Here is a 27,189-nt window from a genome sequence, read left to right on the forward strand (position 1 = left end):
TCGTTGGTTACTTTTTTTACAAACAATTTTTGGCCAATCGGTCGTTCATCGTTCGTTCGTCGTACATTTCAAACTTTTTTTAACCACTCAAACACATAAGGACCCATACATGGATAATTTTGTACCACAACAAATTAATAAAACAATTATAAATAAGTTATAAATATATAACATGCTTTAAAAGAAAAAACTTAATGAAACTGAGTTTATGACAGAACCATCATTTATGTGGAAAAATATTTTTTTTTTAAACCAGGGAATTTTGTATATAGAGGGAGAATCCCTTGGTTGGAGACCTCTGTCTAAGATTTGGCTTGATGGTAGGAACCAACAAGAACATGCAGTAAGTATATATGTATGCATGCCTTTAATCATGAAATTTTCTTTTAATACTCAGTTTCTTCATGCATGTGTAGATTTGCCTAATTATCAGTATGCCAAGATTTAAAGGTTCACAATTATATTTGTTTGACTACTCTTGACTTGTAACCGATTTTTTTTTCAACAAATTGAAAAAAATGTGTGATTGAGACTTTTAAGGTATCTTCATTTACAATTCATATCCATACAACAATTTGTTTATTAGAAACACACTAAAAACAACGTCACTTTGACATTAAAGCGTTTAAGGTATTACGCTATCATCAATAACCCCCATATGTTTTGCGGTTACAGCTTCATCAGAAGGATTTTTAATAACAACTTGTTTATAAGTACAATATATGCTCTTCACTTATAGCAACATATAAGAAAATAATTGACATGATTATAAATGCTCATGTAGCTAAACATATATATAGAATCCTAATTCAGTGTTTATTGGGCCCAGGCAAAAATGGTAATTTTGTCTCACTTAAAAACTGCTATAGTTCTATTTGCCAAGACAGTACTTTGTTATATTAAATCAATATAGTTACTATTTGTAGGTATAACGAATACCTTTCTGTTTTTGTTTTTTCATTTTAGGTTCTATCAAAAGCCTTCTATAGGACTTTGGATCCAGTGTTTAATCTTATTCTTCATGATTCCAAGTAATGTTTTTGTTATGGCAACAAATAAACTTAACTAGGATTAATTGTTTAGGGAATACACTTTTCTATTTTGTAGAAAAGCCTGAATTGTTAGTCTTTTGAAAATGCATATTCTAAAATAACCAACATAAAACTGTATTACCTGACACTGTAGTATGGCATTCGCACAGTATTTATTTATTTAAAAGTGCATGTTTACATTACTCATGTAGCCTTTTTTATATCTTCTGATCTATTTTATTTTTCATATCAGGAATCAAATCAATATACAAGGGATATTCATTGTGATATGATACTAAAGTGCTTCTGTCTTTAGATGTATATTGTTGAATTCACCTATTCAAAGACTGAAGTTCATCTATGACCATTGGACACTTTGTTATATATATTGAAAAATAGTAATATCAATTTATTCAGAATTCTTTCAAAATTTACCGTTTTGTTGTCATTCTGATTTATCCACTTCTTTTGTAAGATCAGTAGTTTAGCTTATTTTGTAGCATTGAGACAATATAGATCTAAGGTTTACATTTATTTCTTATCTCTAGGCCGATTGTTCCGGTCACAGAGGTTGGGCTTTTCCGTTCATGCACAAACCTACTGACGGTCATGTTGAATGACAAGGCTCAGAGTATTGGAGGACAGCTGCACATTGAGAGGCTTTTTGTCTTCTGTCTTATTTGGTCTGTTGGCATACTCATTGAAACTTCAGAAAGGAAGAGATTTAGTGAATTGCTAAAGGTTTACACATCTGTGTAAGTTTCTGTGTTTCCTGTAAGAATTTTTGTTATTCTTACATTAAAAGTTAGATTTTCAGTGCTAATAGTGTTTATCAAATAATGATGATACTACTGCTTCTATTCTCTATAAAGACTAATCTTCACATCAGTACTATATCAGGTTTTTGTATTGTTAGCAGGTGGCATAGTGTTCAAAAATTACTTCATATATGGCCTGATTTATTTTTATTATTATTAAGTTCTGGAGAAGACAATTTAAAGACTGAAGATGTCTCATGGGGGAACCTGGGTAATCAAACAAACCTCAAATTGATTTCCTAAATAATATTTGCTGTCAGTTGGTAAATGTTTGCAAACTTATACCAGATCCATTCAGGTTGGTTGGGTCACCCAGGTTCTCCCATGATATTCTATCTTCTCCAGTCTTACATTTTTTATTTTAGACATACAACCAAAAGTGTAACATGTTGAATTAATGCAGATAGGTTTAAAGAAATCATGTCCGGCCTAAAAAACATCCAAGGGCGCCTGTCCACAGGCTTTTGTTCATGTCAGATCTTTGTCCCTACCCACATAAATCAATGAACATGCTAATGCAACTTAAAGCAGATCAAATGCAGGTCAGTTGGAGGCTAACTGTAGGTCAAATCCACCTCATAACAAATTCTAAATGACCTAAGAAGCAGTTCAAACTAATGTCAGAAGCAAAATGATTTTTTTCATTGACATAACAAGCACAAGTTGACATAGACCCTGGGATAGCAAAAGTGCCTTTAAGTACCAGTAAGTATGTGTATCACCCTTAATATCAATCCCTAATATCATTTATGGTACATATATTTAATATTCACATCTTTGCATTTTATTATGGTGCATTCTAAATCAATTGTGCTTGGTGTATTTTTGCAAAAATCCCCAAACAAATGCAGGTATTTAAATTAGCCAAATGTATTATTAAATCCACTGCAGCTGCTTAATATGTTAATAACTTTATTGTTTGAGTTAGGAAATGTGACATTCTACAATTGTATTCATTTTTATAGGTAACAAATTTCTGATGTTTTCATTATATTTTAATTATGATTGTGATATTCTACTTAAGTTTTATGTAAATATAACCCTATACAAGGTAGAACTTTTGTGGTCAAATGATGTTAGTGTATGGAAATGTGGAGTACTAAACAGTGGGTTTTGCTTTGGGATTACAGTTTACCAGATGATGACCAAGAGATTTCGGTCTTTGACTATTACCTTGATGAATCAGGAGAATGGGATACATGGCAGTCACGTCTACCAGACATCACATATGTTGGTAATACAGACATCATGGGAGAAGTGTTTATTGAAACACGAGATACAGTAAGTAATTACACTGATTTCCTCTAAAGAGGTGCACATCAGTTTTGGATATACTGACAATTTGTATGAGAAAATGCCCATTGAGACCTGGCATTGTATCCAAATCTGACTCCAGCATTGGTTTATGTGTCATATTTTTGAGTTTGCTTTTGTGAGGCCATATTTATAGTTTAGTTTACACTTCCTCTGCAAGCTCTGACTGAAGTGCTAATGATGAGCATTGTAAGAGCAGGAGAGAGCAGAGAGATGTACTCATCAGTCTACTGTCTTTATTTTCATTGTCTATTCACAGGCTGGGAAGGTAACAGCACCTGTAGGTGTCAAGGTATAAGTGTTAATTATAGCAGAGAAAAATCAGGTCTCCTGCCCTTCTAAACTTGGCTTTACTGTGTGTTAGAGCTGTGTACACATCAGGATTAGATAAACAAATGCACATTTAAATATTTAGGTACCCATACTTGTCTTTCATCAGATTCCTGTAATTTTCATATCATTACTCAGACTTGCATGGCAAGGCACAGCACTAGGAGCTAACCATGCCCTACTCTAATACACACGTTCAAATGGTGACCATGCTTCCCAAAAGAGGAAAAACAAAGCAGAATGCTTTATTTTATCAGATTCATGTTTACTTGTTAAGCTTTAATATTACTTTTATGGGACCCTATTTAAAACAAATTTTAAAATGTCTCCTTTTTTTTTTCTTGTATTTTTTCTGTAGGTTATAGTTCGCACCTTCTTAGAATATGCCAGCATTGGATCGCAGCATGTCTTGTTAACAGGACCTCTGGGCTGTGGGAAGACAGGGCTAATGAATGACTTTATCTCTACCCAAGGCATGTAAAAGATCATGTGCAACAATATTTCCTTTATTCAATAAGTTACCTTTTAAATGTGTTTTATAGCTGCCTAATTTTGTATTTACAGATCGAGCCCGCACATTGCTCAAAAAAATGGTGTTTTCAGGATCTTCAAAGGCTAAAGAACTACAAGAGCTTCTAGAGCAAAATATAGTCCATAGACAAGGTAGTGCAATTCCCGACAAAGACAACTTACCATTGGCCTGATTTATTGAGGCTTTCCAAGACTGGAGAACATATCATGGGAGAACCTGGGTGATCCAGCAAAAAAAAGTCAAATAATAGGTCTCCACTTTTGAAGAGCTTTAATAAATCAGGTCCAATGTGATCATATAAACTGAACTAATGGACTCTCTACAGATTTTACACTGCAATAGGCTTTTGTGGGCTAAAAGCCTGTATTTATTTACATGTATTGCCTTACACATGTAAGCTTATTATTACTACTACAGGTCTTTAAAAATATTAGCTCCCAAACATTACAATATGAATTCTAATGTACTGTGTTTTTAGGATTTATATATGGTGCAAGAGACGGGAAAACATTGCATCTGTTCATAGATGATCTGAATCTCCCTACACCTGATGACAATGGGGTGCAATCTTGTAATGAGGTAAAGTATTTCAGTTTCAAATCTTTAAAATGTGAACATTTGAAATTATTTCAAAATGATGGAAAACTTAGTATTTGAGAACCTTTACAATACAATATCTGATTGCTTGATAATGCATTTGTTATGCAGTTTAATGGAAAACATCATTTTATTTGGTACCTAGATTCTGTGTTCTGTATAGGCTTTTTTAACTCAAATTCTGATACTGAAGCTTTCTTATAGTAAAATATATTGTTAAAGGATCAAACCTACATTCTAAATGTAGTCTTATATTCTTTTCCAGTTGCTAAGAATGATACTTGATGATAACGTTTTGGTGAGATTGAACAAACCTTTTGAGTGGCAGATGCTGGAAGGACTCTTGGTCAAAGCTGTAATGGCCCTACCTCACTATGCCAACAACACACAAAGAACCGCAGCTCAGCGACTATTGGTAATCTTAGTTATAACAATGATGTGTCTTCTTTCTTGATTAATGGATACTCAAGTGGTTTTGTCTAGTTATGTATAAACATAGTCTTTGATATTTATTTTACTTTATCATAAGTAAGAAGCAGTTGCCCCTTGGAAACATTTGAAAATACACAGAAAAGATAAAATTAAAAAATAAAATAGTAAAAAAGCTTCCACTAGGTAATAATATACCTTGAAATAGAAAATTTAGTCCGTAAACTGTAGTGCCATGACATACCAGGAAAAAATGTACTACTCAGTGATATTTTTCTATATATATAATTATGTATTATTAATAATAATATTAATAATTTAAATATTTCATAATAATATATGTCTATTTTTTCATGAGCGGCACTTTTCAATATTTCATCTTCCGGATATTGAAGGCTCCCAGCTCCAACAAGTGATTTTCTCTATACTTGAAGTAAGTGTCATTGGTAATCTAGCCTCTTTGAATGAAAGGAGGGAAAAAAAGTGAACCTAACCTGTCCTAAAATGAGTAGTAGATATCAGATTGTTATCGTTTGGGCAATTTGTGGAATCTGAAGTACCTGTGTCAATCTTCAAATAAATCCATCTTCCCACATTGAGCCTCATTTATCCTAAGCACAGGCATCAGTCAATAACTTTTTGAATTTCAGGCAAATATGGGTGATAAAGAAGGATTATCCTTACAAGAAGATCTTCAACTATCTCTGGTCAATGCTTCGTGCCATCTGCTGGAGTCTGTAAAGAAAGTGTTACTTGCTTCATCTACACCCGGCAGACAACACTACCAGTTCTCTTTAAGAGAGATCACCAAAGTATTCCAGGTAACATTTGTATTTAGAGGTATTCACATTTTGTTTCTTAAAATTGTAGTTGTGGGGCAACAGTTGAGTTAAGATGGTAAATATCTAATGTACTGTTATAATCCTGTCTGATATTAGTCAGTTTATAAAATTGTTATCCTTCAATAGGTTAATACATGAGGCCCATTGAACTTCTTCATGCTCTTATACTTTACTAGTGTTTGTGGCTCAAGTATAGTATGTATTAGCTAAAATGCATTAAGGCAAAATCATAGAACTTGAAATCTTGCACTCAACAGTTTCAGCATTTTTTTTCTTTTACAAATGATCTGCGGTTACCTATACCAAGGAGACGGCTTTGGATTATGATTTATCAAATAAAACTTATCAAATAACATTATGAGTTCACTCTTGATTTTTACTGTGTTGTAGTCTCTTCGAAGACTGTCCGGTGAAGATCGTGAAGACCGCACTACTGTTGCCACATATTGGAATCATGAAGTTCATCGTGTTATACGAGACAGCTTGTGTCGACATGTAGACATTAACTGGTTTGACTCAGAAATGACCAAAACCATTAAAGAGGTACACCAAATTATTATTATGGTATTATTAACTATAACAATAATATTTATGACCTTTTTATGTAAGGAGTGATTACCTACTGACTGTTTAGATATGTCCAATTTGGGGCAATTGCAAGGATTACACCCTGTGAAGTCAGTTAAAATAAAGCTAAAGTATTTCAGACGTCCGGTTTCTAACCAAGATTTTTTTCCTGATTGTTAGGAAGTGGGTACCTATACCCATGGTCGAATTTATACTTTTTTCTCTCCTAGGCAGCTAGCTTATGCTGTCCCCCCCAACTAATAACTTTGACACTGATACTCACAACACACTATGGATTTTGTTTCAAAAGAACAAAACAGAGTGTAAGGAAAGAGAGGGGGGAGGGGAACACAGAGGGTAAGTCAGAAAGAAGAATGAAGAGAGTAAGGGAGAGTTTATTAACATAATTCAATCAATCTTGAGTTAAGTCACATCCCCTACTGTATTGAGAATATTAGGTTTCAGGTGCTGCACTGGCATTTTCCTTACCTAAACACTGCTGACAAATGCCGAGCCTTATCTTCTGCCTGAATGAGTTTTATTGAAGGAAATGGGTCTGTGCATGTTTCATTGATTAAAGATGTTCAAAATGGCATGTCAACTATCATATTTTATCATTCAATGGCTTACATTCCTATTAAAGAATTGGCTTCTGTTATGATTATGTCTGATTACTGAGTGATAATACAGGCACAGGATTTGGAAAGGGATTAAGGAAAACACAAATGGTCAATGGTTCTTACCAGTAAATTGTAACCACCACATCAGCCTTTCTCATCCTTTTTACCCCTTAAGAAAACCCCTGCTAAAACAAAATTGTCAGGGTTTAATGAAAAGAATGGCTAAATAGAGATCAGTTAGCCACAGCTCAAGCAACCCCTAAGGGAACTCTAGAATTTCAGGATAACTGCACTACATGATATGTAAATTTTAATGTTACTGTTAATGTTAATGTTAAGAAGAAAAAGTGTGTGTCAGTTTCTGTATTTTTTTTTTTTTTTACTTCCTACAGTTGTCACAGCCTTCCCCTCAGCTGTCCTTACTTCATTTTGTTTCTATTGTGTGTGTATTTATCTATTGTTCCTTTATGGTCAGTATTTTCCAGACATTGCAGCATCCTCACTCCAAAGAACATTCACAACGTTTCCTCTAGAAATGAAGTTTTCTCACCAGACTAGCACAGATAATAAAGGTGTCAAGGTAATAAATACACAATTTTTTTCTATGTATTCTATGGCCTTTCATGTTACCTTAGTTTTATATGGCAAATACTTTACAATTTTCTTCCAGGTTTTGCTACAGTCTATTACCGAACTAGACAATGTGCAAAGTTTTCTGAAGACCACTGTTCAACATTACAACGAGGAGCTTGGGCACCAAAAGATCCACCTTGAATTATCAGAGAATGCTGTATTGCAGATAATCCGCATACACAGAGTATTGTCTTCTGAAAAAGGGTGAGTTGTATTGCTCCAGACTAGAGCATGATATTCTACATATATTCACAATAATGTTCATTTAGGTCTATGTAAACAGTAAAATTCAATTTTACTTATCCTACCCCTCTTTCCTACAGGCTTCATTCTTTGTATGACCAGTCTTCCTAAGTCTCTTCCTTAAGGTACCCTATTGACTGGTTGCAGGTTCTGATGCCATCCTCTACAATGCACATAATAGCGATTAGGCTCCTACCCCCCACTTACCCCTATTTGTTCTCTAATATAAAAGCGCTAGGTCCCAGGTTTAAATCTCGGCCCGGACACTATCTGCATAGAGTTTATATGTTCGCCCCGTGTTGGGGTGGGTTTCCTACGGGTACTCCGGTTTCCTTCCACATTCCAAAAATATACAGTTAGGGTAATTGGCCCAAAAAACTGACCTTAGATTGTAATAAAGACATATGACTATGGTAGGGAAATTGGATTGTGAGCCCCTTTGATGGACAGCTAGTAACATGACTATGGACTTTGTAAAGCACTGTGTAATATGTTGGTGCTATATGTGTATGTGTGTAATAATAATAATTATGGATGGCATGACCTAGAAAAATGAATGCTTGGGCCTTACGGAAAAGTTTGTTCCCACTAAAAAGTTTTGGTGTGCACAGTGCAATGCCCTACCAAATAAATGTGCTACTAAACAATTCACATGACACACATGCCACATTTTTAAAGTCTGAAGTACAATGTACATCATTCTGGATTGTGCAGTGCTGTGTGTTGTATTACCACCCAAGTCTTCATAAAGAAATATGCACATTAATGCAATGCACCGGTGTGAATGAGCCGCTTGTGAATTTATTCATTATACACAGGTCAAACAAACAATATATAAAACTTGCAAAAACACCAATTTAAAGGGAAACTGGATCCATTGATGTCTTGTCTACATAATATTAATTTTACTAATATATCTTTGTAATTGTAGTGGCAATGCACTGCTGGTTGGATGTATTGGGTCTCACCTAACAACACTGGTGAAGCTAGCCCTTTATGTTGCTGACATACCTCTGCATGTAGTGGATACATCTGGGCACAGCAACTTCATCAGTAGTCTAAAATCCGCCATCCAGATTTCTGCAGTTGAAGGAAAACCAACAGCTATTCTGTTAACTGTAAGTTTACCATGTCCTCAGCTTTAAGTAGTTCACATCAAAAGTCTAATTTCTAACTGCTATGAAATAATAATGAAAAAAACGTCTTCAACAAAGACTTGGGGTGCAATGCAGTGACTGAATGTCAGATGTACTAAGCAGATTGGCTTTATGCATCTTAAAGCATTGGTTTTTAGTTCTGGTTAAAATGTTCTTTCAAATAATGAATCAAGAAAAACTTCAAAATGAGTTTATTATCCATTATATGTTCTGTCTATTTCTCTATACATATATCGTCTATTTGTCTTCTACTAGAAAGATAAAGAAACATTTTCTACCCATTCCTTTAAAATTATATTTGATGATGTCAGACAAGGGGCAGATTGCAATTTACCTTCATTACCTTAATTGCTATCCTTTTTGAAGTTATTGTAACTACTTTGAGCAGAACAATTGACTAATTTGTGTCTAGAAATGACTGTGTTCTGTTGCTATAGTAATTATCAGAGCATGCTGTGTGCATTCACGGTTTTGATTACAGTACAGTATAGGTAAAAGGCCAACTCTGTTGTCTGCTTTTAGCTTATTAGTCACAAATACCGATCACGGTAAGCTGTGTGGATACAATACGTCATTGTTTAATGATTTTCCCAGTGCTTCTCTTTATGTTTGTGCAGCTAAATGACTCATTATAGACAAGATCATACTGAGAACATTTAAAGTTCCGGTAAAGCTGCACAAAGAGAAAGAAATATACTTGGTAACAAATGATTAGACCTTTGTAAAGTTTTAATTTGTATCATGTTACAGTGCCCTGAGCGCAGAGTTTTAATAATTTGATAATTGTCAGTACACCCTTGTGGGGATTCCTGATGTTTATTTAGGACTGTGTCATCAATCTATTTTCTAGTCCCTAACAAAACATTGTAAGAGATGGATATGCAGATGAACTTCCACATTTGTTGGTCATCATGCCAAATTCAAATTGATGTAGTCCTAGATATATATGTCTCTAGTATGCCCTAATATGCTGGAAATTAGGCCTGCCATAAATTAATGTCTCCCCTTTTTAAGGGAGATTTTAGTCTATATAACATGTAAAGACTGCTTAAATATCTTTGTTTATTAGTCAGGTTCCATGTACAGAAATAAATATATCTATTTTTACCAGCAAAGTTCTGCACTAAGGAATAAATACCCCATATGAAGGCAGCACATGATGCCTGATTGATGCTTGATGCATGGTGTCTGATTTGGTCAATAGGACCATAGTATTAACCTTTTTCAATAATTTTTTTACTTTTAAAGCTCTAGGGGTAATGACCTGATTTATTAAAACTTCCAAGGCCAGAGAAGATACACTTTCACCAGTGAAGCTGGGTGATCTAGCAAATCTGGAATGGATCTGTTTCTGGATTGAAAACATTTGCTTTTCGAAATTTTCTTCAAGTTTGCTAGATCACCCAGGTTCACGTGGGTGATCACGTTCAGGTGAAAGTGTTTAATCAATCAGGCCCAAAGACTCTTTATTGAACAGGGTTGAAGATGTCAAGTGCAACTACTGTCCAATACTTAGGTATTATGAAAAGCTTAGACTATTAAGATAACTTTCACACGTCTATACATTTAGAAATGTGTCCATTACATGTAGTCTTAAAACATAATTACCTTTATAAATGGCCAGTACATCATTGCCTCCTTCCAGGTAATGCATATACCAATATTGTGTTGTTTCAACTGTAAAGTGCAGCTGCAATATCTAATTTGTACAGCAGATGGCAATACAAGTATGTCTTTACATACAGACATAATGTAAAAAGAGTTGGTTGGAGTAATCCTTTGCTTTATTTTATAATTCCAAAATACTTCCCCAAACTGGTGGCCCTGTAAATGCAAACACTAAATAAATCTTTAAACATCCTGTAAGTATAATTTTTGTTTTAGTGCTGTTGTAGATAACATCACATCTTTTTGAAAAGTAAAATAATTTCTATTATCATATTATCATTATTCATATTGTTTTATAGATTCCTAGTTCTCATAGTAATACATTGCTCTTCTTAACACCTGATAGGCGGATGACCTTAAGATTGACAACTGTTTAAATGCCATAAACAGTCTATTGATCTGTGGAGAGTATGATTCCTTATTCACCACTGAAGAAATGAATGACCTCCTGCAGGTCGGTGCTTGAAAAGCTGCTACTTGTTGCTCCATCTTTACGCCTGCTTGTGAATTGTACATAGCATGTTATTATAATGATAAGAGAGATTGAAGACTTGCTAAGGCAGCGTACACACACATAATTTATTGTCATTCGAGTTTGCGTGATCGTTTACAGCAACAAATGAGTGAAAGATGAATGAACATGGGCAGTACACACAGCCCTATTCTGTTCTTTGGGGAGCTGTGCTTTTCTCGATTGACTTGTACAGCGGTTGTTCACCATCGGTCATTCATAGATCCTTGAGGACCCAACCGGTTCAAGAATCATCTGATGATTGTACATAGCCTAACTCTTCTGGTTCAATGCTGCAAACTTTAATTATAGGTATAACTACTAAAATCTAAAGGAATACATTCTCCTATACATTAGAAGTTCACTCCACTGGTCATTTAACTGTGCCTTTTTTTCTGGCAAGTTGTCTTTCAGTGCCAGGAGATCATCTCTGTTATCTGATGGCATAGAGCTACCAAAGAAGACTGCTTCCCTACCCTAGTGCCCCTTTACATTTTCCTTCTCTATAACCCTAACGCTTACCCCAATATTAACTTTTCTTGTAACCCTAAACCCCTCTACAAGACAACATAACATTTGCAGTCACCTTGACTGCACCTAGATTTTACAGAGAAGTCAACATTTTCTGTGTAAAAACCAAATAGATAAACATTCTATAACAAAAGCAGACTTGCCCAGTAATTACACAGAAGCTATTTATTTTTGAAAATGCAACGACAGCTTTCCAGAAGTTTATTTTAACACATGACCAACCACTACTGCAAAGGGAATCTGTGCCAGTCCTACTGCGAGTGTCTCCAAACTAAGCAAATTCCTAAAGGTCATTCCTTACTTATGCCTAATTCCACACTTCCACACTTCCAGCAGTCTAGGCTAAAGTGTAAGTCCAAATGTAAACATCATGAAAACAATTTATTTTTTCTTTAAACCTTTAAACATTACATTGATTGTTTTAGTGATAGTAGTGTTTGCTATTGTTTTTTTTTTTGTGTGTGTGTTTGCACTGCTTGCATTTTGCTGGTATAGGAAAGGTGAGAACCAAGACAACATAAACCATACCACAAATCACAAATGGTTATGTTCTTCTATCCCTTATTATTTCCCTTATTATTTGTTGCTACCCTAATGGTGCTACACAGGTAGATAATGCATTTTTCAAACAACCTCAACATTTTTGTCTTTAGGTTCTTAGCCCAGCATTAAGGAGAAAACATCCCCATCTCAGTTATGATCCAGCTAAGTACTTTGTTTCTCAAGTGAAATCATACCTAAGGATAATGGTTTGCATTCCACCATACCATGAAATTTTGTGGACAGCTTCAAGGTATGTGTGCTTTATTGGAATTGGGCCATTGACCTGTGTGTTTTGTATTTATTTCTGAAAATCATTTGTGGAACTTGAATGATTAGTACATTCTAAATTAGTAGTACTCCGGTGGCCTCTTTGTGATTATGTTGTCCGTTTACTGTTGCAAGTTGGATAATAAAAACTAAAACATCAGTTTCCATATTCTAAACAGACAACTCAAAAAGTTAGGTAGCAGGTTAATGACTTTACAATATCACATGCAGCAGGTGGTCCAAATGATGTGTTTCTTTGCAGGAAATTTCCAGGATTTTTAAGTGGTTGTCAGCTTATTTGGATTGACAGCTGGTCACAAGACGCTATTATCAGAGAAGCTAAACACTACATAATGCAACACAGGATTATGGAGACCCACACTGAGGAGACACGGTATGACGGCAGCTTATGTGTTATTATAAATAAATTAGAGCTTATGGAAAATGCATTGCATTATTCATATGAATATGTACAGAGCAATATTTATTTTATTGTTCAAGTGTATGTAAAACCTAACAGTTAAGTTACTGCTCCCTTTTGAAAATGTTTTGTTATTGTCTGATAAGTGCAAAATAAGAAAATAGCATGTAAAAATTTAGAGCTGTTCTGTGCATATGGCTTGTGTTATCCCAAGGTGCCTAACTGGCTCATCCAGTTATTATCTTGGAACAACATCATGATTAGTCTCTATGTACTGAAGAATAATGTAGAGGAATGGTTTTGGGGGTTTAGCAAATTAAAATTATTCAGAGCAGATAGTACCTATTCCACAAAAATGCTATGTGTTAGTCCACAACAGGATTTAGCAATGCCTTTGTTACAGAGCAGCATACATTTTTCTATACTCACAGGGTCTTTCAAGATAAAACACAGGAAAGTGTGCATGTATCATTATTATCTTGTATTTAAATGGTGCTGTCATATTATGCAGAGCTTTACAAAGTCCATAGTCATATCACTAGCTGTCCCTCAAAGAGGCTTACGATCTAATGTCCCTAGCATAGTTATACGTCAATAACCCAGTCTAAGGCCAATTTGGAGGAAAGCCAGTTAACCTAACTGCATGTTTTTGGGATGTGGTAGGGATGTACTGCATATGTTTAAGCATTTTTAACTGACACACACTTTAATACCTTTTACTTGTTTATTTTAATGTTTATACCTTTAACATTTCATCCAATTTCATTATATTTCTAGAGGGAAAATAGCTTCGGCTATGTCTTTGATTCATAGTTATATGCTCCAAGAAAATAACCAAGTTCCATGGGTCGGTGATTGCAATTCCTGTGTTCCTTCCCATCATCTTCCACACTGCAGAGAAATTGTTCAGGTATAAAACAAATGGTTGCACCCACATTCTCAAAATATCTCTTTAATAGTCCTACTAGCATAGGCGGCAAATGTTTCCATCCTAAAGCCTAACTGCATATAGTTTTGGAAAGTAATTCATAGATACGGCAAAAGATACAAAATTAGTGCTTACAGAAGGCTTGCTTACATTTGTTACTATCTTTTAAAGGACATACTGGAAGATCTAGCAGTGTACATCTTGATCTAGGTTTAAGTGCAGTATAGGTGTTGCCATCCTTTTGCTGAACTAATCACTATTAAATTACACTCACATTATTATTATTATTATTATTATTATTATTATTAATATTAATAATAATAATAATAATAATAATAATAATAATAATTTATAATAATATATATAAGGATTTATATAGCGCCAACATATTAGGCAGCGCTGTACATTAAATAGGGGTTGCAAATGACAGACGAATACAGACAGTGACACAGGAGGACAGCACCCTGCCCAGTAGAGCTTACAATCTAGGTTCGGGTATACCCGAATTCGAACAGCCATATTCGGGTCGAATATAGGGACAACCCGAATTCGAACATCAACACTAGTACACAGGTCCTCCTCTTAAGGCGAGAAGTACACTTGCTTAAGCCTGAAGATTTTTTCGCCATTATGTCTTTATTATTAGTAGAAATGCATTACTTGGGAAGAGTTCACAATGTTCTTCATTTGTAGATTAAGTATTTATTATTTGTAGATTGAGTATTTATTATTACTTGTACAATAACATTTTCAGATAATCTAGATAGAGACTGAAGTAGTTAAACTCCAGAAATCAGGTTTTATTCTGTAAGGCTATCATATGCCAGGTTTGATCCCACTTGTTTCAGTTCTCTGATGGATTATTGAATGTGGCTTTACCTTTTTCCAGGAAAAACTCAAGCTTCTGATATCAAAAGAATCCACTACGTCAAAAGACAAGGTTTTTATTGGTCCAAACACATTGCTGATATTGTTGGATAGCTTTAAGAGTATATTCCAGAAGAAACTGGAAGAACACAGCAGCACAAATTATCAGTTAACGTAAGTTACCCACTGTATTTTCTTAATTAATATACTGGTAGAAAGACTTTATTGAAAGGGTATACAGGTAGTCTCCAGGTTACATACGAGATAGGGACTGTAGGTTTGTTCTTAAGTTGAATTTGTATGTAAGTCGGAACAGCTACATCATTTTAATAAATGCAATTAGGACCGATGTTTGTCTCAACATATTATTAGGGAGCGTGGTGTCAGTTACTGTATAATATCCTCACTGTGAGTTAATCACTAACAAAACAATTATTTGTAGATTGAAATGCCGTTTTGTATATGGTATGCCTGCAAGTGAGCATTCCAATCACTAAGCTTAAGATAATAAAAGTAGTGTATCTTTCCTAAGCAGCTTACCTTAAGGTGAATGCATGATATACAGTACATTTCATGCATTTTATGCATTACATTCAACAGTATAAAAAAGCATTTTAGAACAAATCAATTAAATATGAATTATTGCATATAAAGAATCCAGGAGAACGTTTGAACCTGTATTTTGCAAAGTCTTCTGCTGGAGTCCAAAGACATATGTACTTCTCTTGAAATTTATGCTTTGCTTTCCTTCCTAAGATGTGTACTGGAAACACTTGCTAATACCCGAAGGGATGTGAAGAAAACTCAAGAAACAATTCATATCCTGGAAGAAAAATACAATGAAGCACAAGTTATTACAGCAGATATTTTAAAGAAACTTATTACAAAGACTTCTATTTTGGAGAAGTTGAAAGCCACACTGGGTTAGCCATTTGAAACACTTTTCAATAAATGAACTGTAAATGATTTATTACTGTGGACCATAATTCATTAGTAACATAACCAAGATTACACTGCTTTAAGAGTTGTATGATTTTGACTTTGTTATTTAGAGTATTGAAAGCCATTTTAAGGATTATCCATTCTCCCTTATGGCCTGTAGTGTAGTAACATGATTTCATGTATACCAGTATAGATAGCTTTTTTTCCTACCCTGTTTTAAAAATGGAACCAAATGAATGTGCCCTCTGCTCATGGAAGCCTGTGCTAAATATTGGGACTGACATTTTTAGTGTCTGCTTTCCAAAATGCACATTTCTATGTATCATCTATGTTACCTAATGACTTAAAAACTTTTTTAAATCTCCAAACCAGAACAAGTGTACAGGCCTGACTTCATTTTCAGCTATAGAAAGTATGGAAGTCAGATGATCACCATGACAGCTAGGCAACGTGTATATATTTAGAAAGAAATCAGCAATTACATATGTCAATATCCATATTTCACAAAGAACTAAAAAACAAAAATGGCTGACTTTTTGCTTCTAGTTTAAATTTCTTCTAAGCTCTAAAACAATACCCATTCCCCTGGGGTGGGGGTTAAACTTTCCTGTTTATTCCCAGCATGACTGTGAATGGTTTTATTCACATTGAATTACAAAGTTATTTTCTGCCATTTCCTTTTTATTCAGGTATTGGAGATGAAACTCTACAAATATTTCTTTCACAACATGAAAATGAAATGGACAGTTTTCAAGAGGATGATGACTTATTAAAAGATGGTATAACTCAAATTAAGTACATGCGTCTATATATTTATACAATATATTAATATGTAATCCTATTGTTAAAACTTTGATGAGTAGTAAGATGCTTTATGGATTGGATAAAAAATTTGCCTTTCAAAGAAAATTCAAACAGAAAGTACAACTTTTTATTTTAAATGCAGAAAATGATCTAAATATTTATAAACTGTGACCTTCTGGTCATGGTGTGGGACAATGCAAATCTTCTGTGATGAAAAAGCAAGAATCCAAAGCTCAATAGCTCAAGCTTGAGTTTACATTTACAGTTTAATTCTTGTAATTTACTAAAAATGTTTGATGTACCATTCACTTGTTCCTTGAAAGACATAAATGTATAATACATTTTACTATATTATCCTATTGAAATGTCAATCCTAAAACAAAAAATAGTTTTGATATAAATACATTTATTACAGACGGACAAAAAACATATTGGTTACATTTTAGCTGATGTTCTGCTTAAATATTGACTGAAAAACACAGTTGTAAATTGAAATCTTTTTATTGATATTCGATATATCTATGATCAGAATAGTACATTTCTACTGGTTAATTTCAGAGCATTGGGATGAATATGATGATGCATTTATCCCCATGAAGGAAGCCAGTAAAAAGTCTTACCTTCAGGACATCACTCAAAAAACAGATAAAGCAACAGATGAACTCGAAGAACTAAAAAAAACCCTGCAAACTGTGAAAAATGAGGTACATCCTATATAAATACTCCCCTGGTTATAACACCCAATAAACCACCAAACTATGCAAACTTACAGCATATCTGGGTCGCTGAAATACTTTTTTTTGTATCAAAATGCAGAAAACAAAAACTGACAAGCAGCCCATTCAATTGGTGCCCTAAACAATGAGATTTGGCACTTTAAAAAAGTTTTGTGTGGGGCGGAAACCAGTATGTTTTCATTTTAGGTACTGTTAATAAGACCATAACATAGTTATGTAGTTACAGTTGTAGGACATTGAATAAATATGTTTATTATAGGTTCTAGAAAAAAAGTATATGTATTCTTATTCAACTGAAAGTGTGTGTGTGTGGGGGGGGGGGCTTAGGTTAACTGAAATAGGTTACAAGAAATACCAGCTTGGTTGTGTTTTTGTACGCAGTGGACAAGTTGTTAAGATGTTAAGTTCAAGAAGAGTACAGTGACTGCTATGCTAGGTTAAAACCCTCATTGTTTTCTTACAGGTGATGCATTGGTGCAGTAAGGTAGACAAACCATGTGTAGAAAGACTTGTACGGTGCCAAAACCCTCCATATCTGGTTGGTCAGGTAAGAAAAATATTATGTCAACAAGCTGACTGCTGACTGAAGTTTAAAAAAGTAGGGCTTTTCACCATCATCATGTATTAGAGGTACACATGATACTACCTGATTGTAGTTTATTGTACTTCATTATTCCTTTCAGCTTTTTCTTTCTCAATTGGGCTTATTTATTAAAGTATCTCACCACTGGTACTTTTTCATCGGCATTAACTGGGAAATATAATTTTATTATGCATAAATGGAGGTATAGGTTTTATTTGGAGAAAGGGGAAATACATATTTCACAAAATATAATAATATATAATATGATATCAAATATATAGGATAAATAATAGGATGTCTATAAACAGTGAGATATCTATCATCAGTTGTGAATGGTAACCCAGGAATGATCCATTCTTTAAAATTGCTGGGTCAGCATAAAATATTTCTCTGCTTGCTCTCTCTTATTATTAAAATGACAGCATATTTACTTATTTTTCCTTGATTTTAGATTTTAGAAATGGCTTTCGTCATGATCAGTTGCCTTCCAAAATCTGAAAATACAAACGAACTTCCAAAATCTGCAAGTCACTTAAACGCAAAATCAGACAGCAGATCCAGCAGCAGATTTCAGACTTCACCAGCAGGAAAATTGTCCCCATTGAAGCGAGGTCGGAAAAAAGTTTTATGTTGTGAAATGCTATGAACTTTTAAATCCAATAATATGGCATGAAAGTAATGCATTCTTCACATATTGAATTGTATTTCTTACACTTTAGATAATTATCTTTCTGCATTTTTTTTTTTTTTTACACAGAAATACAAATAATGAATGCCTTTGTCCTATATAGTTTTACTGTCTTTTTTTACTGTCAGGCTTTAGAGATCCTACTGACAAAGTTGACAGAGCAAGGTGGAAGAATATACAAAATCATATCGGGGAGACCAGCAAGTTTGTTGATAATATACATCAGTAAGTTTCAGTTAAATAAATGTATTTACAGGAGATGTGTCTATACACTGTTTTTTTTTATTATGCTATTTCAGCTTGATTCTCTTAATTTTATTCTGGACCTTTTGGAATTTTTGCAGTGGTATTTAGGTTGTTTGTTCTATTTTGTTTTCAGTTGTACATCTTTCTATCTTGAAAAATAATATATATATTGAAATATAAATAAATGTATTTACTGATACATGTGACTGGCAAAGGGCAGTATTATGAGGGAAAAAGAATCAAACCAGCATGCGGAATGAAAATACCCATCCCATAATCCTGTAATACTGTGATGAAGTTAATATTATTTTTTTTCTGAATAATTTTTTATGAATATTACTGATTTAGAGTGGACCTAAACTAAAATTTTAGTCCCCCCACCTTTCTGTCTTGATCATACATCCAAGCTTTTTCTTCAATGGGGTAAAAAAAATGTCGATCTCATGCATGTGCAGTGAGATGGCACTTTTTTTTCCCATCTATATCACCCAATCTTGCGCCTGCGCAGTGTGAGATCGAGTGATATATGAAAAAGGCAAAAAAAAAAAAAGGGAAAAGAAGATGGTGGCACCCAGCCACAAAGAAGGATTCCAGGATGATCCAGGACCCGATCCAGGAATCCTTCGGAGGGATCAACTGATCTCCGAAGGTAAAGGTGAGTTTTTTTTCAGTTTACTTCTGCTTCAACTAATATACTATACAATATACAATGTTTTTTTTAGACTGGTTTAATGGACAAAGTTGATGTTTGAAAAAGAAAACAACACAACGTACTTTTTATACTCCACTATATTTTTAAACATGGTATATATTCCTAGATTTATTTTTCACTTAAAACTACCCAGTTAAACTGCCAGGATTATTTTATCTGCATTGTGGAATAAACAGAAGCAATTAGAGCAAGCTGCCTAGCAATATATATTGAATTATTTTAAACAGCACAGTATTTTACCAAACATAGTATTTATCACATTCTTCAAATTACTGTGTGTCTAATACAAAGCTGTCTAAATATTTTACTATTACAGAAAACCTATATATAAGCAGGTGTTAAAAATCATAGTTTTTAGCAGCATAAAACATACAGTCGAACATATTAAATGCATCATTATATAACAATATTTTACAATATCGGTGTAACTTATCGTTTTGATGTACATAATTCTATATTCAGGATTGCTAAGCTTGAAGATGGACTTCCAGACCAAACTCTAAGAGATGTTGAGGCCTACCTTGGTAAAGCAAAAGAAGGTTCCCCAGGCGTTACTGGTGAAGGTTCTTTGCTGGAAAATGCAGCCCCACGTATGTACAATGCTCCACCATTGTGTATTTGGCTATGAATAATAATTACTAATAACCCATGTAACAACAACATATCAAAAAAAATTTACGTTCTGAGGAACAGAATGTCTGTTCATCCTAGTGAAAAGTAATTTGTGTAATTATGGCCAAGGGATTAAAACATATGCTGACAAACCACAGAAAACATCTAATAGCTGGCTTCTCAGTGAGCCAATCGCAAATTGTTTATAGTTTTATTTGGAATGGTAAAACCTTAACTGTATTGCCCTTTGTTAATTTTCTGCAGATGCTACCCCCCAGTCCATAACGCCAGCTAAGAAATATGCTCACAATGATGCTGACAAAATGAAAGATAATAAAAAAGGAGGAATCACTATTGCAGCAGCTCGCTACAGCTCTGAGGATGCGGCATCATTGGTGGCATTTATTGTTGCGATCATAGAATACACTCGGCTTTGTGTACCACTGAAGGAATGCCAGAAGAAGTTGGCAGACCTAGAGAGAGAAAGGGAAAATCTTATTATGAAGGAGGAGCAGTCTAAAATGGTATGTGTAATAAAATATATGTGTGTTGTGCATCCCCTTACTGCTAGGATTTTAATTAGTCTAACAAAAGTGTTTTTCTGTCATTTGTCTGCAGCATTTTTTTAAAAAATAGATAAATGCAAAAAAATGTACTGAATATGTTTTTTTTTTTTCATTTTGCTTTGACATACACTTTAAAAGATTAACTGGTAGGAAGAGTATTGGGTCAATCATATAAACAGGAATTGAGATGTCTAGGGGAGTTCTGTATACCAAACACCTAAAGAAAACACACATGTTATTATTTGTATTGTCTAATGTTAATCAATTTTAGTTAAACCTTATGTTTTGCTTAAAAAAATTAAAATGCATTAGGTTAAATATATTAACAAACTTAAATAAACATAAAGGCCCTGATTTATGAAAGCTCTCCAAGGCTGGAGAGAATACATTTTCAGAGGTGAAGCTGCGTGATCCAGCAAACCTGAAATGGATCTGGTCCAGGATTAAAAACATTTGCTAGCATTCCATGTTTTCTGTATCACACAGCTTCACTTCTGAAACTGTATTCTCTCCAGCCTTGGAGAGCCTTAATAAACCAGGCCCAAAATCAGGTTATGTGTCTGATACAGGTTACAAACCGGTGTCCACAAGGTAAGAAAAACTCTGCAATAGAAGTATTGGACGTCAGATAGAACTGTAATTTATGTGCATAATACCATAAGAATTACGCCATCCTTTATCTAATAGGCTCCAACATTTAGGGAAAGGTATTTACACCCACTTGCACTGAAAACAAAAGCTGATAAATAACTAATACCATATATGTATTGTTTTTCCTTTTGCCTCATGTTCACTTTTAAGTAAAGAATTTGACAATCTGCATTACATTTTATGATAAGGATTATGTGTGTGAAAGAACAAACAATGCAGAAAAACTAAGCCACAGTCAGCTTGTGTTTACAGAATGTGTTCAATGTAATCACTAAAAATAAATCTTTATAATAATGTGATATTTTATTCTGAGTCCCTTTTACAAAGAAGATTGTTTGTAACAAGTAAAATCGTGACACTTTTATAAGCTTTGAGTTAAGTAGTGTGTTTGAATATCATTTTTATTAGGGATATTTTATTCAAGTGATGCAAGTTATGTTTGTACTTTCTTTTTTATGGAACATCTGTACAGATATTTAGCCTAGTATAATGCTTTAGTTCGAAACTGTACAATTACCAATAAAAAGAAATGTAAAATAAATCATTTCCCATTTAAATAAAGTACTAATGGTATGAAATATGTAAGGGTTTTATGAAGTTGTAAGTTGCAAGAATATTTTAACAATTAGAATTAGATTCTTGAATTAGAATTAATATTTTCTTCCTAATCAAATCTGAACTTGCCTAGCCTAACATCTCTGAGTTTTCTTAGTAGATCCTGGCAAGCTGAGGACTCCAAATCTTGTGAGAAGACATCCATTTACATTATATTGCTAGAGCAAATTCTCTGGGATGTTTGCTCCTTGGTGTTCCCAGGATCTCTGGTGATGACTCAGTAATGTTACCCTCACCTACAGCAATCTGTAGCAATCTGTTGTGTTTTTGTTGTATAAATTTTAATTCAGCTATTTTATAGCATGAAGTGTTGCCTTTGACAAGTTAAGTCATCTTGCATTTGAATTCAAGGTCTGTGTTAAGCCTTAATTAGGTAATACAAAGTGCAATAATAAAAAAGATAAAAACCCATTTATTGCTGTTTTCATACCCCACCCATTCTTCAGCAACTCAAAATACTCACCAGTAGTATCAAGTGAATCAGAAAAGATATTTGTCATTATTTTACACTTGACATAGCTTTGTGTCTTTTAAATTTTACTTTTTCAAATTGGTATTGTATTTAAGCTACACAGTGATTAATTTATTATACTTGATTGCTAAATGGACTGTATTCTGTTTAGATAACTGACAGCTTTGAAGAAGAACCTCCTGATCTTCATCATCATATTCTAAGCACCATGACTGCAGAAGATCTCCCTGCTCTCCAGGCAGAAGTAGGAAAGCTGTTTAGATTATCAGTTTTTTTTTCAATATCAACATAATGTCACATGATGATGTGTACATATTTTCTTTCTTTCTTTATTATGGCCAAAACCTAATTGCACATCAGTTAGGACTTGTTGTCAAACAAACCCAGCCTCAAAATACCTCTTTTTAGATAGTTCAGGGAGTTTTTGGTTTATTATCCTATGTAACATGTATATATACATATACAATATGCAAAAATATTCAATGTAGAAAACAGGTTTTAAAATGACATTTGGCACAGCACGATTTTAGTTTATCTTTAATATATTTGATATTGCATTTGTTTGCCTTATTATTATGTATAAACTATTGTTTTAAGATATCTTTATGCTGAAGAGAGAAAGTAAAGGGACCTCACTCTTTCTACAATTACGGTTAGAAATAACTCTGACTGTGTATAAAATGCGGCAGAAGTACTTTTTTTTGCGCTTTTCATGGACATATGGTATAATATTTCACATGAATACATCAGTATGCATGTTTAGATTAGATTTGCTTAGGTGTACTTGATTATCCACAAAAGCTGGAGAAGCACACCTAGATGTTTCTTGCATGTTGGGAAGTAACATGGTATTCAACACTCCCAGTTGCTTTTTTCCAATAGTCTGGTTAACCACTGGTCTCTGGTGTGCATAGATATGTAGTGACCACAGTCTTATTTGTTGCTGGATGATCACCATCTATCACCTTCTCTATCCCATCTGTTGTCTGTTTTCCCTTTTTACCCATTTACGGTTCAGCCATTCCTTTGCAGGTAGACAGACTTCATGAGGAATATGATTCTGCTATAAATCAGAAATATCAGTTAGTGGAGCAGCTACAGTCCCATGAGGAGAAGCTACAGGCAGCAGTAGACATCTTAAACAGGTTGGTTATACAGGCTGCTTTTAATAATTCCAATATGGCGTCACTCCATTTACCTCAAAAGCTTCATAAACAATTAATGTAATAAAACATCTTCATTATCTTCATATTTGTGAGTTTTTCTGTTTCCTTTATGACAATAATGAATAATCAGATCATTTGTTGCATTGTGTGAACAAAGAAGCTTATTTTTCAGTGGGATCCATTAAGTGATGTTTTTTTTTTTCTCAAGGTTAAAAACACAAGAACAAGCATGGAAGGATAAGGTTACACAAAACAATACTAATGACATACTGACAAACTGTGTACTGGCTGCAGCCTATCTCACATACTGCCCAGCTCTGAGTGTGGATGGAAGGTATAAAGAACTTGTCACCTGTCATTTTATTGCAATGTCATACATTGAAGGTAACTGTACTATCTAAAAGATTCCTATAATGCTTTCATTAAAGGATGCAAGTAACTCGACAGCTCTTCACAGTGATTGAGAAGTGTGGACTTCCTTTGCCTCAGAGAATGCTCCTGAAGGATCTACCCCTCATGCAGTTTCTGCACACTCCGGTATTGTGTATAATGATGTCATGGCTAATAAAGTTTTAAATACATTATATAATATAAATAAATATATATATATATATATATATATATATATATATATATCTAAACATATATATAACTTTAACACTCAACACTTCACATGCAATAGATAACTAAAAAAATTACCCCATATATATATAGATATAGTCACATCTGGATGCTTTGCAGCCTAAAATAAAGATATGCATACAAACAAAAATATTTTTACAAGTGTATTTACTCAGTGCAACTTATCTAAGGGAAAGATCATCCCCTAATAAAAAAAATACTTAAAATCATTCATGTATACTTAATCGCCTTTTTCACTTCACGCCAAACTACATAATTGGCTTCTACCTATGATTTATTTTATTGTTTTAACTATTCATACATTATTTTCTAATTTCTAATAATGTTTCGTTATGTAGATTGAAATAAAGACATTGGAGAAGAAAGGACTTCCCACAAACTCCCTTGCTCTGAATAATTCATGCATCTTTATTAATAAAATGTCCAGCCTCTCCTGGATCTTAGTGAGTGATCCCGCAGGACAAGCTATTGACTGGATGAAAGATCACCTACCAGAAGACACAGTCGAAGTTATGCACTATGTAAGAAAATAATTTAACATGTCCCTTGTTTTTACCATACTTCACATCTGTTTACTTTTCAAGACATATTTCTAAAGTTATTTATTAATTGATGTCCCGCTGCCAGTTTGACATTTACATGTAAGAAGTCTACACCTAGGGCCAGATCTGTTTTAAAGTACATGAACTGCACTCCCTATTGCAATTGCATCATATAGACATAAAGAGCCCAATTTAATGAAACTCTACAAGGCTGGAGAAAATACACTTTCATTAGTGAAAGTTCCATCATCCAGAAACCTGAAATGGGTGTGATCTAGGATTGATTCCATACCTAGTTTAAATAATCCATCCATAGTAAACACATTTTTGACTGATTAGGTATAATTCAATTGATTAAACTGTTTTTAGGATCTTCGATCTGAAATGGATATATCTCTGACGGTTGGACATTCCCTTTTACTCACATACTGCAATATAGACGTCATATCTCAGGATGTCCGCTTTATTCAGATTCTGCAGTCAAAAAGAGACTTTCAGCAACACAAGGTTCCATTCAAAATGATGGTATGTTTGTCATTAATACCTCCGGTGAAGGGCATGTTTGACTGGTTTCATGGGAGAGAGAACCTTGTCTAAGTGTAGACACCACAAGAAACTTTTTATCAGAGAAACACAGCTTTGATCTCCACTATGATTCACATTCGCTTTGCTACTAAGACACAGCTTTCCCCGACTAAAAGTGATTCTGTGGGCCAGCTATAGGCATTCAAGTATATACATATTTTTAGCAAACCATAAAAAACCTTTACAACAATCCCTCAAAAACAATTAACTATAGGCACAGTGAAGTAATTCATCCTCAAAGCTTTTAGTGGAAGGGCTGAAGTCTGTCCGAAGATGTCTTTTTCTATTGGTTTGAAGCAAAGATCTCTCTGAAAAAAGTGCTTTTTTTACACTAAGTATTCTACCTAACTTGTAAAGCATTGCATTTGTTATTGTGAAATAAAACTCCTTACATTATTTTAAATTTTGTAGTTGATTTTGTAACTGAGTAGTAGTTAGTCAAATGAATTTGTTCTGGAATGCTGGAGATCTTATGCAACCTTCCAAGTTGCTTCTTTAGAGGAAATGTACTTTGGTGGGAAATGTACGTTTTTAAAATTTGATTTAGAGTACAAGCTTGTTTTAAACTATTAATTGTATTAGCATTTCAGTTGTGATTGTGTTATTTTAATGGTCTATTGTGAATTAACGTCTATGTTTTTTTAAGGTGGGGGAACATGAAGTGGAGTGTCATCCAGGTTTCCGTATATACCTGCACACCACCTGTACTCCTGACAGAGTACCTCCGGAGGTTGCCTCGTATTGCACTATACTGTACTTTTCTCAGGACAGACAGGGGCTTACAGAACAACTGCTGGACAGATTTATACAACTAGAAAAGCCAAGGCTAAAAGAGGAGCACTTACTCCTGAAACAGGTATTCTCTTTTTTGGTTGTTCTGTAGTAATTTCTGCAGTAATTAAATTACTGGGAATGCATTTGATATCCAGTTAGCCAATTATTTTTTCCAAATGCGCATTTTTCTACAATAATATACATTGCATATTAACCCCTATGTTTGAGAACTAAAACTATCAAATAGATGTGTTCAAATGGTGCAGTTATTATTGTTTATTAGCTGTCCTGTTTATTGTTTGCTCTTCACAAGATGGAACACTGTGTATATAAAATACATGTAAAGACACTACAGTTCTCAACAATGTGTTATCTGTATAATGGTGCTTAGAAAAAGAACTTTGTGTTTCAAACAAGTATCTTGGGTACATATCTGGATCATATAGTGGCCATGGTGTGTTTATACTGGAAAAGTAGGATAGATTTTATTGTATGGATGTGCTCACCATCACTGCTACATGGCAAAACTTTGCTTAACTTATATTAGAGAACATAGATCATGCACCACACTATGGGCTTCCCAGTAAGTGTATGGAGCATTAGTTTTCATTTGCAAGTCTCTCTGGCCCTTTTTGATCCCCATCAATAGGTTATAACTAATATAATTAAGGAAATCATATTCTAAATTTAAAAACGCAAAAACCATCCAAAAGACATTTGACTTCTTAGGTGTAGCAGGTCATAGTTTAAATCCTTGGCTGGTTTTCTTTGTTGTAGACTGCTGCATAGAGATTCCACATACTTTGTGCTTTTTAATGCAATGTATACTGGTGACTGTGGTAGCTGTGCCGAAAAGACAATCCCAGTGGATTAAACCTGGTATGTTACCCATGTGCTGAGGGTGGGATGAAACCAGACTGCCAGAGGTCAAATCTTGCCACATCCCACTCAAAATTAAGATTTTTTGGTGCTGGTAGGGGAACTTCAAGTGTTTCTTTTTACT

The 27,189-nt window shown here is 34.1% G+C and overlaps 1 protein-coding gene across 1 annotated transcript in view; it reads left to right on the forward strand.

Moving 5' to 3' along the window:
• LOC140329794 (dynein axonemal heavy chain 5-like) overlaps positions 1–27,189 on the forward strand; it is a 102,967-nt gene that overhangs the window by 61,140 nt on the left and 14,638 nt on the right. The window contains 34 exon segments of the mRNA XM_072410187.1: positions 257–343; positions 967–1,031; positions 1,580–1,786; positions 2,980–3,130; positions 3,852–3,966; positions 4,058–4,156; positions 4,504–4,604; positions 4,888–5,037; positions 5,410–5,484; positions 5,702–5,872; positions 6,284–6,436; positions 7,556–7,660; positions 7,751–7,917; positions 8,888–9,074; positions 11,128–11,235; positions 12,477–12,616; positions 12,896–13,027; positions 13,832–13,964; positions 14,872–15,023; positions 15,606–15,772; positions 16,481–16,570; positions 17,154–17,299; positions 17,796–17,879; positions 18,367–18,526; positions 18,732–18,828; positions 20,024–20,151; positions 20,438–20,697; positions 22,629–22,721; positions 23,510–23,622; positions 23,852–23,977; positions 24,072–24,180; positions 24,624–24,806; positions 25,197–25,352; positions 26,059–26,268. Coding sequence (XP_072266288.1) covers positions 257–343; positions 967–1,031; positions 1,580–1,786; positions 2,980–3,130; positions 3,852–3,966; positions 4,058–4,156; positions 4,504–4,604; positions 4,888–5,037; positions 5,410–5,484; positions 5,702–5,872; positions 6,284–6,436; positions 7,556–7,660; positions 7,751–7,917; positions 8,888–9,074; positions 11,128–11,235; positions 12,477–12,616; positions 12,896–13,027; positions 13,832–13,964; positions 14,872–15,023; positions 15,606–15,772; positions 16,481–16,570; positions 17,154–17,299; positions 17,796–17,879; positions 18,367–18,526; positions 18,732–18,828; positions 20,024–20,151; positions 20,438–20,697; positions 22,629–22,721; positions 23,510–23,622; positions 23,852–23,977; positions 24,072–24,180; positions 24,624–24,806; positions 25,197–25,352; positions 26,059–26,268 — 4,620 coding nt within the window.

The sequence above is a fragment of the Pyxicephalus adspersus genome, chromosome 4 (assembly GCF_032062135.1).
Source record: "Pyxicephalus adspersus chromosome 4, UCB_Pads_2.0, whole genome shotgun sequence".
Taxonomy (NCBI): Eukaryota; Metazoa; Chordata; class Amphibia; order Anura; family Pyxicephalidae; genus Pyxicephalus; species Pyxicephalus adspersus.